The 18,596-nt window shown below is 44.7% G+C and overlaps 1 protein-coding gene across 1 annotated transcript; it reads left to right on the forward strand.

The window, feature by feature from the left end:
- The first annotated feature begins 11,791 nt into the window (after window positions 1-11,791).
- LOC101980026 (sperm motility kinase-like) lies at window positions 11,792-13,102 on the forward strand. The gene has a single exon (XM_005369575.1). It carries the CDS (start codon window positions 11,792-11,794, stop codon window positions 13,100-13,102), a length of 1,311 nt encoding a protein of 436 aa, XP_005369632.1.
- Window positions 13,103-18,596: the final 5,494 nt, after the last annotated feature.

Here is an 18,596-nt window from a genome sequence, read left to right on the forward strand (position 1 = left end):
AACTACTGGAAACTTATCAATAAGTCAGAAAAGCCAACTCCTGTTTCTAATAAGACATGCTACCAAGAAAGAGTCCAGAAAACCCAAGTAGGGCTCTCTGGACTCTGTACAGTCCTAGAGTAGACTTGCATGTAGTGAGTGGAAGCCAAAGGTTTTCACTGTGTGTGTGCATGCTCACACACACATGTGATCACGAGTTTGCTGTGGCATATGTGTTCAGTTCAGAAAACAGCTCTCTTTATACCCCGTAGACTCTGGAGATTGGAATCATGTGTGGTATTTTGAATGTAATTGGCCCCCATAAACTCATGGGGAGTGGCACTGTTCCTCCCTCCTTACCTGGCCCCATCTACAGGCTAGTTCTTCAACCCACAGCCGGCCATCTTCAAGCTACACACCCTGGCATCCAAGAGAGCTACTCTGCCATTCATCTCCCAGGACCACAATAATGCATCATTTTTCTCTGAGACTCGCCTTTCAGACTCATTGTTATAACTAGCTAGCTCCTGCAGTACTTTAAGAACAAGTTGACACCTGGTCCACAAACAGCCTTCCTGGAGCTGAGGTTTGCTACTAGGTGTGAGTTTGTGGTTGACTGAGTACCATCAACAATGATATCAGGATCCTGATCTCTGTAACCCATGTGGCAAGCAGAAGTTTGCAGCTCGATTCAGCTAAAGGTCTTTCCACGGGAGATCCCTGGGTTATCTGTTGGACTCCATGGAATCATGAGGCCTAAGCAGAGCAAGACCGGGGAGCAGAAGGACAGGATCGGGGTGAGGAAGGCAAAGGCTGAGATGAAGGGAGCAGGGCTGGGAGGAGCCTGGATTTAAGTTAAAACTTCTACACTGAGGAGTACAACAGATTCAAGCTGTTTTTAAATAAACTGATTTATTTATTGCAGGGGCAGGAGTGGGGAAGGGGGGGGATACGCATGCCGCAATGCATGTGTGGAAGTCAAAAGCCAGTTTGTGGGAGTTGGTTCCCTGCTTCCACCATGTAGGTTCCAGAGCTCAAACTAAGGTCATCAGATTGGCGGCAAGAGTCTTTACCAGCTGAACCGTGCCATCATTCCAGATTGAAGCTATTTTAAGTCACCAAGTGTCATGATTCATTTGACCATCAACTCCAGTGGATTAAGAAAGGCCTGGGAGGGGGCTGGAGAGATGGCTCAGAGGTTAAAAGCACTGACTGCTCTTCCTGAGGTCCTGAGTTCAATTCCCAGCAACCACATGGTGGCTCACAACCATCTGTAATGAGAACTGGTGCTCTCTCTGGCGAGTAGGCATATATGCAGACAGAACACTGTATACATAATAAATAAAAATCTTAAAAAAAAAGAAAGGCCTGGGAGAGAGTGAAGCTTAGCCCTGGGGTCTGTGACAGCTCTGTGACAGCGTTTCCAGAGACCTCAGGTCCTTAGGACTCTGACCCAGTCGGTAGCTCAATCTCATGGCAGATCCATAACACGGTGGGGTTACTGAGAGCGGGGTTTACTAAGGACAGTATGTCAGTGGGGACACGTCCTTGGGGGCTTGGCTACACCTCGCCCTGGTCTCTTCCTACATGTTCCTTCCTCTGCTTCTTTCCCACCATGAAGCCTCTCTGATCTCCTTCCAAGCCCAGAAACAAAGTTAACCGGTGACAACGGGATAAACCCTCTGAAACCATGAGTCAGAACACAGTGTCCCCATCAGGTCTTTGGGATGCGAAAGCCTATGGGAAGAAGTCTTAGTAACTTTTTACAGCCTGTGTAGGAAAGAAACACGTTGCTCAGACCTGGGTTTTTCTGTGTCTTTGTTGCTAGACCTCAGGCTTATGTCCCACAGTTCCTCACAGCTGTCACACTAGCAGCCATGACACCCAGACCAGAGCAACCCAAGAGACAGAATGAGAAGAGAGACTTGCCAGCAGTTGTCTCTGGTTTGACTCCAGGACATCAAACCACTTACCCACCCAATATGGTTGTTATTGATTTATTTAATTCTTATGAGTGTGTGTCTGTCTATGTGTCCCCCTGGAGGCCAGAAGAGTGTGTTTGATCTCCTGGAGCTGGAGATACAGGGGTTCATGAGTCACATGTGGATGCTGAGAACCACATTCAGGTCTTCAGCAAGAGCAGCAAGTACTGTTAACTGCTAAGCAATCTGTCTCACCAGTCTACCTACAAATAATTTAAGTAACTTTTTTTTTAAAAGACAAGGTCTTTCTATTGGTGCTGGTTGCATTAGAATTTTCTGTATACCCTAGACTGTCTTCACACATGTGCCAATCTTCTCCATCAGCCAGAGGCATCTCCTCTATACCTTATGTGGTGACCTCCACATGTCCCAGATTCGGCACTAGGCACAGAGCAGGGAGATGGCATGAGAGAGTCTCCTGTCAACTTCGAGGTCAAGGAGAGTGGAGATGTAAGGAAAAGGGTCTCCAGGCCTGAGGTCACGAGCAGTGACCAGGTAGAGGGGACTGTGCATACTTACAGGGCTTTGCTAATGTCTTCTGAGTGAGTGAGTGATGGATATATCAGTGAAGACAGAATGTTGACCAGAATGCTTCCCAGGGACTCAAGAAGACTGGGGATGACAGGAGTCATATGGTCACTGTCACTGTTTGAAACAATGGTAGCTCTCCAGTTCTTACTGGGATCTACCAGAGAAATCACTAACCACGGATAAGATACTAACTGGTGTTTCTGCATCCTGCCTATAAGCCAGGCACCTGCCTGAGCTCTTGGTCATCTTAACACCTTTTATCCTCACGATGGCTTTTAGATCCTCATGCTCATCAGCTACAGCTGCAGACTCAGAAACTGAGTGCAGAGACGGCCTGCAAGGAGGAGGGCGGAAATTCAAACCCACACAGTTCAGCTCCAGAGCCCAAGTTCATTACGGTGCATACTATAGGGATTTTTAAAATCATTATTATTTCCTCATCCTCTGTGTTGTAAGAAATGCTCCAAGCCTAAATCAATCTCCACCTACCTTCACATGCTTCTGTCTCCAGCTCAAGCTCCCAGCAGGGGAATCAAGCAGATGGTGTTCTCCTGGCCACAGGCTGGGGAGGCCTAACGGGTCTCTGCTCCCTTGCCCCTCCTCTACTCCTGCTTCACTTTAAGCCTAGGACTGTGCAGCATGAATAATAAAAACCTAGATATAGCTTTTAGGGTTTAACCCGAAAACCAGAAAAGCAAAGCAGCCAAGGCAAAAGAAAAGTCTTACTTATACCATGGCTGGGCAGACTAAGCAGACTAAACCTCTCTCTCCTCCCATTTTGTATTTCCGCTAGTGCTGGGAATTCAGGTGTGACTGCCTAGTCCTGGGATTAAAGGTGTAGACCACCATCACCTGGATTTGTTTCCACACTGATCTTGTGTACCCCAGAGAAGCCTTGACCTCACAGAGATCCATCTGCCTCTGTCTGCCAAACTCTGGGATTAAAGGTATTATGTCACAATTACCTCACTTCTAGTGGCGTTAGCTTTGCCTCTGATCTTTAGGAAAGATTTATTTATCAAAATACAAATGATATACCACTACAGAGCTATGTTAAAGGGAAATCTGGGGATTGTGTTACCTTTTATTAATATCAAAATCCGTGCATAACGATTACAAGACAGAATGAAGAATCCGGGTCGTGTCTCCAGCTGCTCTGCAATCTCGTTTCCAAAAGGTGATGGGGAAGCTCCAAGCCATGGGTAGCTGCCAGCTCAACCACCTTCCAAGAAAGCCTGACCCCTCGCTTCCAGATGTTAGAGAAGACCTTGCCCATCGGGCCAAGCTGCCACAATACAATTGGCTAAGGGTCCCAACAACACTGTCTCACAGTTCTGGTAACAGCCTCACTGTCCAGTAGCACTGGGGCTGCTCTTCTTTCCTTTCTGGTAGTAGTGGACCCACTGCACCTGGAAGGGCACAGTGTTGTGGCCTTCTGCAGGGCTTGAAGACAGCTAGGGAGTGTGTTTTGGGAAAGAGGTTACAGAGTAGCGTTGGAGAACTGAGTGTTCTCTGTCTTCCTATGTGGGGTGGCCATTCTCTCACTCACGGAGGAGCCTCTGATTTCCCTCCCACAGTGTTCCCAAGGATCCCACAGCCATCCCTCTGCCACTGACACCCCCCCCCCCCCCCCCCCCCCGGTATGGGGGGTTTCCTGGGATGTGGTTCTAGGAAGACTAGGTGGGTAAGAATTCGGCAGTGACAAACAGAAACAAACAGAGGCAGTTTGAATCAGTGTATTTTGCAGCTCTCAAGCAGGGAATTTTATAAAGGAAAAACAGGTATTACAATTCTAAAAGATGTGTGCAGTGACGCAGTCACAAAGAATAATTATCATAATCATCTAACATAAGAAAGCATAAAATCAATCAGGTATTACATTTCATAACAGTGAGTTCGAAGCATCAATTATGAATGGAACAGGTACCATCATAAACACTAAACAAAACAAGATGCAAAAATCACTTATAATTAATGGCAAACTTTTAGAAGCAAGATTAAAAAGTATTTAAGGCACTTAGTTATGACCCCTAGGTCCTGATCAAGTTAATATATTTCCATGAGTAATCCTTATCTAACATCTAGCTGCTGTCTTATTAAAAATCCTCAAAGTAAAAATTAAAACTCTACTTAAGCAATGCTTTCTATACCCCAATGTCATAGCCAACCTCTTCTACACAAGCACAGCCATACAAATTCCTATATTGTAGGAGGATATTCTATCAAAGTATTATTTTGTAATTATGTAAATGATTATGAAGCAAAGCATTGAATCTCTCAGAGAAGAGGTCATGGCCAGTGACCCCTTTTTAAGGGGTGGCTTCTCATCCAATTTTCTCGCTTAAAATCTTGGCCCAGGCTATCAAGAACATTTCATAAATATAGAAAAGGAATAGAAGAAGGTAAAGCAGACAAATACCATTAGAACTATGGCTCAATATTTTTCTCCAGCTAGAGGGTTCCAGAACCAGTTCCAGGAGACCTTCTTCCTTTAGTGTCTAACACCTCAGTCTGTGGAACTTGTCCCACAGAATCTCCTGGGGTTGGTGTGGCATCCCTCTGTACCTCACAGGCAATGTTCTGCTCCCCCTAGAGCTTGTTCTGGGTGCTCACCTGCAGGTGATACCCCCTCCAGTCACTGCCATGTGTATACTCTGTGCCGTAGATCCAGCTACAGGGACAGTGGACTGGTATCAGTGTGGTTGGTTCTCAACTTTACCCTGATCTCACACCCCACAGCGGTCTCCATTCCTGTGCTCCACCGAGAGAGGGAGTATCTCTGAATTTTAAAAGGTTTTTGGGACTCTATTCTGTTCCTCCTATTGGGTTCCCTTGTCCACTCTTGATATGAGGGCTTTTGCTTTGATTATTGTTTCCTGTTCTTCCGGTTTGGCTGTCATCTCTTAGAGGCCTGCTCTTTTCTGAAGAAGAAACATAGGGGGAGTTGATCTTGGGGGAGAAGGGGGGATCTGTGGGGGAGCAAGGAGGAGTGGAGGGAGGGAAAATTGTGGGTGGGATGGATTGTATGAGAGAAGAATCTATTTTCAGTTAGAGAGAGAGAGGTGGATTGTTCAAATAGAACTTCTTGCTTGCATGCACACCTTCACTAATCAGACACACACACAAAGACACAAACACACACACTGCATGCTGTAGCACTTGGTTCTACAGAAACACATAAAAGTTGAAACCACTGAACTCTCAGAAAGGCTCCCAGCTAGCATGCTTTCTTCAAAGTAATGTTGATAATCTACAACTAGAATTCCAGAGACAATGCCTCCCTTTCTGCCACTCTACTTGCCCCCACCATAAACCAAACTAAGACAAAGACATCCATCTGATGTTGTTTGTGTGGCCAGATACCCTCTGTGTTTAAATGAGTATATAAAGATCGGGTGTGATGAAAGTGTTCCCACAAAACTCATTTGAACTAAATTACCATTCTTAGCTACTTAAGAGGGTAAAACTGCAATCTGACTATGGTTTCGTGGAAGTCAGACATTTGGGCAATAATGAGTATTAAATAAGACCATGAGTTGGGACCTTTGTCCCAAGGGACTGGTGACTTTATAGGAGACCAAAGTTAGAATGAAAGGGAGAGAGAGAGAGAGAGAGAGAGAGAGAGAGAGAGAGAGAGAGAGAAAGAGAAAGAGAGAAACTGGGCCTGAAACCCCAAAGACCACCTCCAGTGACACACTTACTCCACAAGGTCAGATCTCCTCATCCCTGTTGACTAGCACCACTCCTAAATTCCAAGCATTCAAATCTATGAGTCTGTGGGGCCATCCCTATTTAAAGCACAAGGGGAGTCAGACAGGAACACGGAAGGTAACCAAGGCTCAGGATAGTTTTCTTAAGTCATTATTCATGATGTCACCACTGAATAATGGGACACTCCAACTGTAGGGTCCTTCAAGTGGATACCAACGGTTAGCTGCTCTGATTGTGAGGCTACCTCAGCTGGGACAGACAAAGGCTAACTAGCTAGTCATCTGTCCGTCCATCCTCTCACGCACCAACATACCCATCCCCCCACCTACCCTCCCTCCCTCCATGCATCCATCCAGATTAGTTACACCTGTGTCTCTATGACCAGACACTACCTCCAGGAGGGATTTGTCTTGGCTCATAGTCTCAGAACTTAGAACTATGCACTTAGAACACGACAGCAGAAAGAGTGTGTGGTGAAGGATTTGATCATTTTTCATGGACACAGAGCTAGGAAATGGGGAAAGTGGGAACTAAACATGAGCACATGTTCCTATGGGGTGTCCTTCTCCAGGGACGCCCCATATCCTGAGGTCCCCACGACCTCCCTAAATAGCTCTGCCAGCCGGCAACTAGAGACTATAGGGAACATTTCACATCTAATCCATAATACTATCTATTTCTGTATCTACAAACTATCTTGCCTCCAAGCCAATTCAGGCAGTCTTTCCTTTTTATCTTTTTTATTATTGTTTACTCATTTGGCTTGTAGAGGGCAGCAGGAGGGTGGAGGTCAGAGGACACCTGAGGCAATCAGTTCTCCCCTTGCACCAGGTGGGTGCCAGGGATCAAGCATAGGCCCTCCATTTCGGTAGTAAGGGCCTATACTTACTGAGCCATCTGGCCAGCCCTCTAAACTGACTTTTCTGTTTTTCTCTCGAGACAGGGTTTCTCTGTGTAACAGCTCTGTAACTCACTTTGTAAATCAGATTGGCCTTGAACTCACAGAGATCTGCAGACTGCCTCCTGAGTGCTGAGATTAATGGCATGCTCATCACCTTCTCCCAGCTATCAGCTATCAGTCTTTAAGACAGTAATAACACACGCACAGAGAGGCTTTTGCTCCATGAATCCCACACAGGAAACACTCCCAGTGAGCCAGGCAGAAGCTCCACTCCTTCTTACAACCTAGCCTTGGAATTCCACAGCAACACTTGCCCTCACACTGCTGGAAGAGTTCCACACCCACCCAGATTCAAAGACAGATACACCTATCCATCTGCAGGAGAAGCCTGAAAGAAGAATATGGGAGAATATGAAGGAATCGCAGCTGTCATATTTGAAGTTACAAGTCACACAGGCTGAGCTCTGCAGAAGAAAAGCTGAAACTGGGAGTCATTTGTGAAGAAACGGGAGAGGGAGAAGGTGTGACCTGAAGAGACATCTCCCTGGCACAGGTCCCCACTGGGAGCCCACTGAAGAAACTCAGGCCAGCTCAAGCATAGAAGCATGGCTCTGGTAGTCCTTGCCCTTCTGCCCCATCCCTCTGCCTTCTAAAAACTGTTAGATTGCATTCCCAAAGGGGGCCACCAAGGTCTATTGCCTCATAAGGTCAATTTCTCCTCCTGAGGATGACTACCAAAATCTAGCCATCAAAAGTCTCTTTTGGCTCGCCTAATTGACAAGCCCTTTTAAAGTCAAACACCTCATCCAAACAGAGGGATTCCCATTTTACCTTGGTAAAATTTATTTTTCTATAGGCCTCTTCTGTCCCTCATCTATCCAGAGGTAGTCTATTGTCCCCCCAATATAAAACCACTGCCCCTCTTCATTTTCCCTTCCCCTTTTCCCTTGTCATTTATCTCCTTTACCACAGCATCCTTGCCCATTCTAACACAGCCCTCCCCTTTCTCCTACACTTAATTATACCTGCAAAGACATTTGCTGTTGTTTTCCTGCCAGAGTCAGAAATCAGCCCCCCCCCCCTTTTTTACATCCCTGTTTAATAAAGAATTTCTCTGTGAAGCAGGTGTTTGGGTGTAGTTTGTACCCAATTGGGGATCTGGGAGGGGACCCCTGTTGTGCATGGGTCCCCTTTGAGCACAGCATCTGGATCTCCAGGAGCAAAACATTGGTTCCCTTGGCTCAAATCAGCCACCTTCTATCTAGGGAGCTTCAGGTATCTCAGAGAGAGTTAAGTACAATTCCTTGAGTGCATCTGTTACTATTTCAAGGTTTTCTGTGCAGGCCTTCACCAACACTACGTGAAAAAGACACTGGGAAGACTGAGTGTGACCCAAGAGCCTCTACTACAGTAGAAAACAGATCATATTCATGAGTTCTCAACCAATGAGCAAAGACAAGGTCCATTATGAGCAAGAGAGATCAGTCATTAGGCAGTGAGATGTTGAAGACAGGAGCTGAACTCACATGACCAATGTGATTAATTCACAGAGATGAAGGAGCTTTATGAGTTAGATCTTCACCACTGTGACAATATAAAGGGGAAAATTCTTGTTTTGATTCAGAGTTTCAGAGGTCCAGTGTTGAGTATTTTCATATAACATCACAACAGCAACACCACCTATCAGAGGACATTCTTCAGGCAGACAGGACGCAGAGAAGAGAATTCCCAGCCTCTTGTCCTGGACCCCATCTAGTTCTCAACCAACAAAATAGTGCCATCCATAGGCAGGGTGGGTCTTCCTTGACTTCCTTCACAGACATAGCAGTAGTGTCCCTCATTAGGTTCCTAGGTCATTCTAAATCCAGGCAACATGACAAGGAGTAACTCTCATGGGAACCCAAGAAGAGGACATATTTACAGGCTCTTGCCTGTGATCCTAGTCCTTGAGTGCTGTGGAGGATTCCACAACCCTGAGGGCTACACTGTGAACTTGAGGCCAGCTGAACTACGAAGGAAGACTCATGAAGAATGACCATTTTAATGTGTCACTGACTAAGAATATAAATGGTCCAGTACTCTCCTTAAGGATAATCCTACATTCTTAGTAATTGACCCTTTCCGATACTCATCTCATTTCTTGGTGTCTTGGCTAAAGTGTAAGGGTTTTATAAGAAGAGTTTATTTTATGAAAAGATTTTCAAGTATCTCTTTCCTCAGTTTTATGAACTACTGGAATATATGTGGATATTTACAGTTATTTCTTCAGATTGTGGGATTCATCAGTGAGTTTTTCCGGTTACAACACAAGAGAGTATAATCCCATTGATTCTTTCAGATTGTGTTGCCTAGTTTTACATTTCAACTTTTAAGTTTTCCATGGATTCTTATATCTTGTTATATAAGCCTGCATCTTTAGTAGGGAGCTAGGAAACATCGGAGCTACAGAGGGACAATGTTGCTAGGACAGATCCTCCATCCAGGAACAAGGACTCTAGCAATGATGGCCACACAGTGGGAGCAATTTCATACCTGTCAGTCAAAGCATGTCTCCTTGGAATTTGGTTTCTGACGGAAAGGGAGGTCCTATACCAACAGGAAGCAGGTTTATTTAGTATGAAACCTGTGCTAGAACTTAGAGGACAAAACCTGGATTTCAGGCTACTTGAAGGAGTCATTCTTTCTCTGGTGAAATTGGATGGGATAGACTGTGTGACAGCAGTGAGTCTGCATTGACTTTGGACAACATGGGTATAGAGGGGATGGGGCCCAATCAGCTCTGATAAGACCATGTTTATTGGCTACCTTTCTGTTGTGATAAAAGTTTATAAACATGGCATCCTAAGAAATAGTGAACATATCTGTCTGTCTTAGTCTGGAGGGATTAGAGTTCATGGGGTGGTGAGAGGCATGGAAGGTACTTAGAATTCTGAAGGCAAATGCAAGAGATTGAGATGTCACAAACTCAAACTCAAGTAAGAAATAGGAGAAGACATGAAGACTCGAATCTAGGTAATTCTAACTCAGGTAACATGACAAGGACTAACTCATAAAATCTCAAGTCGAGGACATGTACAGTCAGGTCTATAGGCTCTTGCCTGTGATTCTCTTCCATTGGAGCTGTCTCTCTTAGTTTTGGAGGGATAAGAGCCTTTTTGTGTGGGTCAGAGTCATGGAATCTAGCTGGATTCCTAAAAGCAAACACAGGAGATTGAGGTGTGACCAACTGAAACTCAAGCAAGAAACAGGACAGTGCATAAAGTCTATGCTGATTCATTAAAGGACAGTCCCATTAATGGAGTTTTGTCACTAAAGCTCCACCATGTAAAAGTCTCAAACTGGACCATCAACTGACCTTGTGTATCCATGTGTTCAAATGCCGCATTTGTATGAGACATTTCTAATTCAAATTACCGCAGTGGGATTGTTGAATGTATGTCAGATGTGCTGAGAACTTGGGTTCTAGTTTGGGAATTTGTGGAACACGTAGATGTGGGGTAGCTGGAGGAACCTAAGACTTAGAACTGTATTCCATGCCTCTATATTCCAAATACCAGCTCTATTGGAAACAAGATGCTCCCCAACCATGGTTCAGCGTGTCTTGAAAGCACAGACACAGACACACACACAAACCCTTCCTCTCTGGAGTTGATTTGGTGCCAGCCATAAGAAAAATATCTAGGGCACTGGTTGTGGTACAGAACCTGGTCTAACCACTGTCAGTAATGAGAAGCCATGATTGGGCGACTCCTTGGGGTGACATCACAAGAAGGCATTATGAAGTATGCTAACAACTACTGTGTTTCAGGCACCGCCTGCATTGGGCTCCTGTCCTCGTATCTCAGAGTAGCTGTCAGTAGTCTACAGAACAAGTGTACTGAATATTGGCTGTGACAGACTATGAATCTCCAATCTACTGGACTCTGTTACAGTGAGTTCCTTTCCAGTTCATTGGTTTGGTTCCAGCATTAAGTTTTGCTATTTTGTGTTTACATTTATGCTATTAGTTAACATCTTAGGTTTGATTTGTGAATGTCTTATCTATTTCTCCATTATTACCCAACTTCCTATTTGAAAAATTCACTTAGCCTTCATTTTTTTCTACTGTTGTTTCAATTTTCTTCAGCTAGAACACGTGTTACTGTAAACTACCCATAGCAACTTATACATTATAACATTCTATCCATGCCTAGGCAGCATGGTCAAAGTCTCCTACTTTATCGCTTGCTCCACTCCATCTCTGTGACTAATACTCTTTTTTTGTTAAAGGCTCAGCCCGCTTCTTCCTCAAATCCACAGCAGAAGAAAACATTATTTTTCTTTGTGTAGAATTTCTTTCTTTTAGATGAGTTTCTCTACTTGCAGCTACTTCCACAGAGCAGAACAGTTCAGTGGCCACTGTGTCTGAGTATGGGCTCCTCCCCTGAATCTCAACAGATGCTGCTACACTCTTATTCAGTGTCTTCTTTTTCAGTTTCTTTATATGAATTTTCCTCCGAAAGATCCATGGATTTCTTGGGCTTTAAAGGCATCCTTAGGTTGTTTGGGATATCTTAGATCCCAAACAGAAGTTGACGACAGAGAATTCATACCTATAAACTTCCATCCTAAAACTATATCATTTTTTCCCCTAGTTTCATGTGTCCCTAAGTTTCCAAGGAAATATAGAGAACGTAAGGTGAACATCATGGCCAGTCTCCTGGAAGAGGATATCCTTGAGAAGGATTTTAAAATCCTAACATCTCTAGGTTGTAGTTCATTTGGTGAGGTGATGCTTGCCAAACACCTTCCCACATATACACAGGTGGCTGTCAAGGCACTCCAGAAAGCACATAATACTGTAGCAGACATCAGATCTGAAGTAACAATCCATAAATCTTTGAAATACTATAACATCTTTCAGTTCTTCTATGTCATTAACACTCTGAACACCATGTATGTGGTTATGGAATACCTTGAAGGTAAAGACCTGGAGAGGGTTATCAGGGAGGTGCACTCTTTAAAGGAGAAAGAGACTAGGCCAATATTCAGTCAGTTGGCGTCTGCTGTGCACTTCCTGCACCAAAGAAGGATTGCACACTGCGACATTAAGTTAGAGAACATTCTGCTGGGTGAACGTGGCAAAGTAAAGCTTTGCAATTTCGAGTTTGCCACTCAGATTATAGACAACCAGATGCTGCAGGATCTCTGGGGCTTCTCACCATATTGGGCCCCAGAGATCCTAGCAAGAAAACCATACGATGGTTTGGCAGGGGACATGTGGAGCTTGGGCATTGTTCTCTATGCCAAGGTAACCGGACACTTCCCCTATGAAGAATCCACCATTGAAGCTATGTACCACCATATCACCAACATCATGTGCCCCATTCCAAATCATCTTACTAAACCCTGTTATATCATCTTGGCAAGATTGCTCATGGTTTATGTCTGGTTCAGGCTTATGTCATCTCTGCTTGTCGAAAGACCATGGCTGGGCCATATTGAGGAACATATAACACCTCCAGACAAGGAAATCCTCCACAAGGTTGTGGAGGTGATGTGTAACATTGGCTATACCTGCAAACAGGTTGAATCATCCCTAAAACATCAGCAGTCAAATAACTTAACAGCAACCATGAATATCATAAAATTCAAACTGAGCTCTGGGGATAGCAGTCTGCAAAATATTATTCCTGCAGTTGCTAGTAGCCTCCTTGACACCATGAAGAGGAGACATAGCGAGTCGGCTCTGCTGATCAGATGCAGAAGCAATGCAAGGCTACACACATACAGCTGCCCAGAGGTGATGCACTACTCAGCTAACATGGTTCCAGAAAAATATTCATTGACCATCAACACCATCAACCCCACTGCAGGGGGCAATACATTCAGCATGATTTCAGTGGATAGCCTCTCTGATAAAAACGTCTCTGAAGAAGATTCATTGACCACTAACACCATCAACCCCACTACAGGGGACAATGCATTCAATGTGAATTCAGTGGATACTCTGCCATAAAAGTTGCAGAAGATTCGTTGACCACTAACACCATCAACCCTAGTACAGGTGACAATGCATTCAAAGTGAATTCAGTGGATAGCCTCTATGGTAATTTCTCTGCCCCCGAGCCACCTCTGAATGGGAAATGCATAGGGTTTGTGAACACGACCATCACTGAAGAGGAAACAATCCTTAGAGCCAGACACTCCCAAGGAGCAGCCCCAGGTTGTACCCACAGCCTCTGGAACCAGGCCACACTGGGTCTAGAAGCTGATAAACAAGCAAATTTCCCATGTACTGAGAGCACTGTGCTGCTGCTGCCTGCCCACCCGAGGTGGGTAAACGGAAGTGGCTTAGGAGAATTCCAGTCCTGGTAAGGAGTGCCTGCTGCAGGAGGAAGCCAGGACAGAAGCTCAGATTGCTGTGGCCCTGTAACCCAGGGCAACAGGCCCCTGCATCCATACTCCAGCTACAGGTTCTGAGCTGCCAGTCCATTTCTCCTTTAGCTTACTGCTGCCCAGGCTCTGCTTGCCAGATCCAGAGCTGGCCAGAAGGCACATCTGCCCAGTGAACCTCTATCTCCCCATCTTTGGTTGTGCTTTTAGGACCAGTACCCACAGTGTCTAAAACACCTACCTCTACAACCAGCAATGACTTAGATGCCCACCTCATGCTGATCATCACCTTGGCCACTTCATTTTCTCCAACTTATTTGGGACTGTCTCTCAGACAGAACTGCAAGAATGCTCTTAATTCATCCAGGGCATCTGTGTTTCCTGGCAATCTCAATCCAACCCCCTTGCATCATTTTGCCCACGTCACAAAAGTATTCACAAATTTGACGATATTTCACATTGTCCTGCTCTTGTGTGGCAAGGGCACCTTCCATATAGGGTGCAACTATCTAATCATAGATTCTCCCTACATGAAAGGAAATTCAGGTGCCCATTCTGTGTTCCCACTGGACCTGATAAGATCCTATTTACAATGTGTAGGGAATATGCATCCCTTTAGATTTGTCTGCAAAAGAACAATGTCTGAAGGTACTAAGAACAGCACTCACTGTGCCACACATCCACATAAGAATACAATCATTTCTTCCAAGCATTGGAAAGGAGTTCCATACCCTTGGATCTCACTGAGAGGAAACAAAGTGTACAGATTTGAAGTTTATGCTTCAGTATGAACTCTTAATGCTCCACTAGTTCTGATTTAGGTGTTTGGTCTTTTTTAAAATTTGGTTACTTGTTATTTGTTAGTTTTTATATATCTCTAAGAAAAATGTTTTCATTGGCATACCTTAGAAACACTCAAGTAAGTTAAATTTAAATAGAGAAAGTAGTACATATATGATTTCCCCCTCGCTTGTTAATGTTTCATTTTAATATTAGATACTAATTTGTAAGTATAAAAGCCTTATATGGACAATAAAATTTAATGAATAGTCAAAAAAGAGAGAAACTTCTGGTTCAGACTTGCAGGAGAAACTTCAGCCAGCCTACCCAAGACTCAGCTAGCCTGCCAAACTAGCCCTCATGAGCAGGTGAGGCAGGAACTTCCTTCCTGAGCCAACCTAAGCATGCTGCTATACCCAGAGACAGCTGACAAAGAGAAACCTGACCAGAGATGCCAATGAAGGAAGGATAACACAGTAGAGTTTGTCACCTGAGTCAGTGGAACCTTGAGATATGATATGAGAGGCCTGCCCATTCCCTCAATAAAGGAGTTGGCCTTTAGTAATCACCTGACTTCAAGATTCTGTGTGTTTGACTCCAGACCTTCTTGTCCCTTCCACAGGGGGTATCCCTGCTGGGTCACCTCCAACACAGGTTGATCTTGGCTTAATTTTCCTTCAAATCTCTCCCTCCTCCTCCTCCTCCTCCTCCATTTCCTCTTTATGTTTTCTTTTGTGGCCTCTCAGGAGCTCACCATCTTATCTCCTAAGAAAAAGAAAAAAAATGGCAGCAGCCATTCCTGAGGTCAGCTGAAGATGGAATAAAAGGCAATCCAGATTAATCAGACCATTAGGGAATCAAACATGAAATGACATCTTTGATCAACCATGGCCTAAATTTTAGTCTCTATTTCTGAGGCTCCTGGGGGCAGCAGAATAATGTAGTCTTCATCTTCAGAAAGCAGAATGGATGGAGACCACAAAACTGCTGATCCAGGACTCTGTGAAAAATGTTCTCCTGCTTTTGAGGCTTTATCTACAGCTAACAGTGTCTCCAGTGTCTCCATCATACCCACCATTAAGAATATTTGGGGGACTAGAGAGATGGCTGAGCGGTTAAGAGCACTGGCAGTTCTTCCAGAGGACCTGGGTTCAGTTCCCAGCACCAACATGGCAGCTTACAAATGCTGGTAACTCTACCTCCGTGGGATCTGACACCCTCACAAAATACCAATGCACAGAAAATAAAAATAAATAAATCATTGGGAGTGGCAGGGGAGTGGGAAGAGGGGAGGAAGTGTAAATTTTTTGAATGGAAAAATAAATTAAAAAAAGGGAAAAAATATTTGGAATGCAAGTACAAGAATCCCGACTTTACTGGTTGAAATGAATGGGGTGTGGAGGGATTGCTTTTCTTATATAACAAAATTCTAAAGGAAACACCTGATGGTCCTGATTTGCAACTCAAAATTTTGCTTTTTCTTCATAGTTTGCAAGATGGCTACTTCAATAATAGGTACCATCACCACCTTCCATCAGAAGGAAACAGGAAGGTGGTTTTGTGAAAACTTAGGGACCCACGTCCAAGTCCTCAACACAAATGTAATGTCAGAATCATTGGTTTGCGCATCTGTGATGCCAGCACTCCTACAGCAAGATGGGAGGTAGAAACAGGACAGTCACAGGAGCTCACAGACCACTAGCCTGTATATACAGTGGCCGTGAAATCCTGTCTCAAACAGATGGAGGACAAGGACCAACACTTAAAGAGGTCCTCTGACTTCCACATGTGTGGTGTGGCACACATAGCCCTGTCTGTATTCACATATATTCAACACACGCACCTTCTCTCTCTATATGCCTCTCTCTGTGTCTCTGTCTTTGTTTTTCTTTCATACATGTGCACACACACACACACACAGACACACAGACATACACAAACAGGCACACACACACACACAGACACACACTACTAAGAAGCAAATAAGTAGAGGGAGGAGGAAACGTAATCAGGAAATTTCATGCCTGCCAATGTGCGCTTGTTTTGCTTGTCGTCTCCATGTGCAATGTGACTAAGGGGAAGAAGGTGTGAGAATGTGGTTTACCAGTTCCACCCACAGTAGCTGCACCATCTCCAATACCCACCTGTGAACAAGGTGTGGACATGTGTTTTCATAGCTAATGCTCTCATCCCAGGAATATCTAAACCACTACCCTCTCAATTTCAGTTTCCCCGGGCAATTAACTATTCACATTTGGCCCTTGTACTTGTTAGCATTCTCCAGGGGAAGAGATGTGCATGGGAGGAGATACTTATCACTTTTGCTATTAATATTTTATATAATATTTTAATTCATATCAGTATTTTACTATTGTGTTTATGTAAGTTCTGGAGATCAAACCCAGGTTATCAGGCTTGATGACAGGCATTGTTACCAGGTGATTTCATCTCACTGGCCCTAAAGATTTCTTGGACCGGTTAAAGGTTAACAAAATGTCTGGCATAGTCCAGCACTGGCAACAGACATGACCAGTCTGCAAGCTGAATGCCTCAACAGTTCCAGTCTGCTGCTGGATACATGGAATCTCCCTTGCACTGAGTTCACATTGAAGGAAAAAGGAGTTGGCATGATGTCCTTGGAGGATTGCTACAACACTGGGAAAATTCCTCAAAGAAGGGGCTTGCACACCCATGTCTTCCTCTTCTCCTTATTTTCTCTCTGGTCTCCCAGCCCTTTGAATGGAACCATTAACAATCAGGGTGTGTTGACTCCAATCGCTGTACCACATGCCAACCCTCTGGAAATTCCCCTACTCATGCACAAGTGTGTGCTACCCATCCTAGACACTCATCCAGCCATGTTGAGAACCAATACTTCACAGTTCTGCCTGTTAGCTTGAGAAACGATTACCCACAAAATTATGGAGACAGTCAATACCCCAGGAAAGATCCATCCACAGGACTGGACACATGACCTGCAGTCCTAGTAATCTGAAGACCTGGTCCTGGTGCTGATCCTCCAGAAAGTCAGGTGGTCTGGGCAGGCCAATCAGCATCCCTCCACAAGGCTTCCAGCACAGAGAAAGAGACAGATCTCCCCATTTTCGGTAGTAGATGCAGAAGCAGGATCTTCTGGTAGAGAAACTGAATCCTTAGAAGGGAAAATTGAGGGTGGGATGTTAAAGAATTGTCTGCAGTAGACAGCATGCCATGACAGACCAAAGACAGGGTCCACCCAGGCCAGAGTGGTGAAGCAGGAGAATCCTGGGTTTTTTATGGGAGACAGGAGGATGCACAGGCAGCTACAGGAAGTTCGCTGTGTCATGCATGCAGTTACACCACTGAAGATGCCCCAATCTGAAACCCCAGCAGCTGTTTGCCATTTATATGACCTCAGAGAAGGAGGGCTTTGTGGGTCCCTCCTCCCTCCTCAAGAGAAACTGAAAAATGCATGGTCTTGTGAGGATTTTCTTTTTCGAACAGAACAACTTCTGTTCGAAAGATAGCAACTTTCATTTATGGTAATGATGAATACCATTATATTCAATGATAGCAGGATTCATTTATGGTTCCCAGTACAGTTGGTGCAGGTTTAATGGTGCTGCAACTTCTGTCTCCAGATAGCAGCATTCATGTCCAAGCCAGAGAAAATAACCACACTACCAAAGCTCCCATCTTAAAGGCTCGAGAAACTAAGATAACCATGGAGAAAGCAGAAAGGGCAACCTTGAATCTGATTGTGAATGGTTCCTTGCAGGCCCAGAGATCTCACTTTTGACCAGCTCGTATTAAATTTCTGCCCACTGTGGATCAGAGTCATGATTGTGTCAGAATTTGTACAAACACTCCGAATGTAAGTGCTACTGATGTGGAAATGAGGGGACAGGTTTCACAGGACAGCAGGGGAAGCAGGATTCATTTATGGTTCCCAGTACAGTTGGTGCAGGTTTAATGGTGCTGCAACATGCAACTGCAGCCTCGGTTATGCTTTGGGAATTGCCCTGCCTTTCCCCAAGGTTGTTAAGGATCCCTGGGACAGCCTGCACATGCTGGATGCTCCGCTGTAGTAATTGTGTACACAGTGGACTACATTACACTAAGGACTTCATATGATATCCTGGTCCAGTGCTAGAATCGAGCCAGGGAAGTAGCAAGGAGAAAAGTAATAAGTGTTCCTGCCATATGTGAAGACACACACATGCCCACACACACACAGACACGCACACACACACATCCAGGCACCTCCCCACATACACACACATGCATGCACACACACAGACATGCATAAACACATGCAGGCACAGCCCCCCCCCATACACACACATGCAGGCGCGCGC

The sequence above is a fragment of the Microtus ochrogaster genome, unplaced genomic scaffold (assembly GCF_000317375.1).
Source record: "Microtus ochrogaster isolate Prairie Vole_2 unplaced genomic scaffold, MicOch1.0 UNK52, whole genome shotgun sequence".
In the NCBI taxonomy this organism is placed as follows: domain Eukaryota; kingdom Metazoa; phylum Chordata; class Mammalia; order Rodentia; family Cricetidae; genus Microtus; species Microtus ochrogaster.

Bases quoted from the DNA above. Each gene is read 5' to 3' on its own strand.
- LOC101980026 (XM_005369575.1), top strand. From the start codon at position 11,792: ATGGCCAGTCTCCTGGAAGAGGATATCCTTGAGAAGGATTTTAAAATC.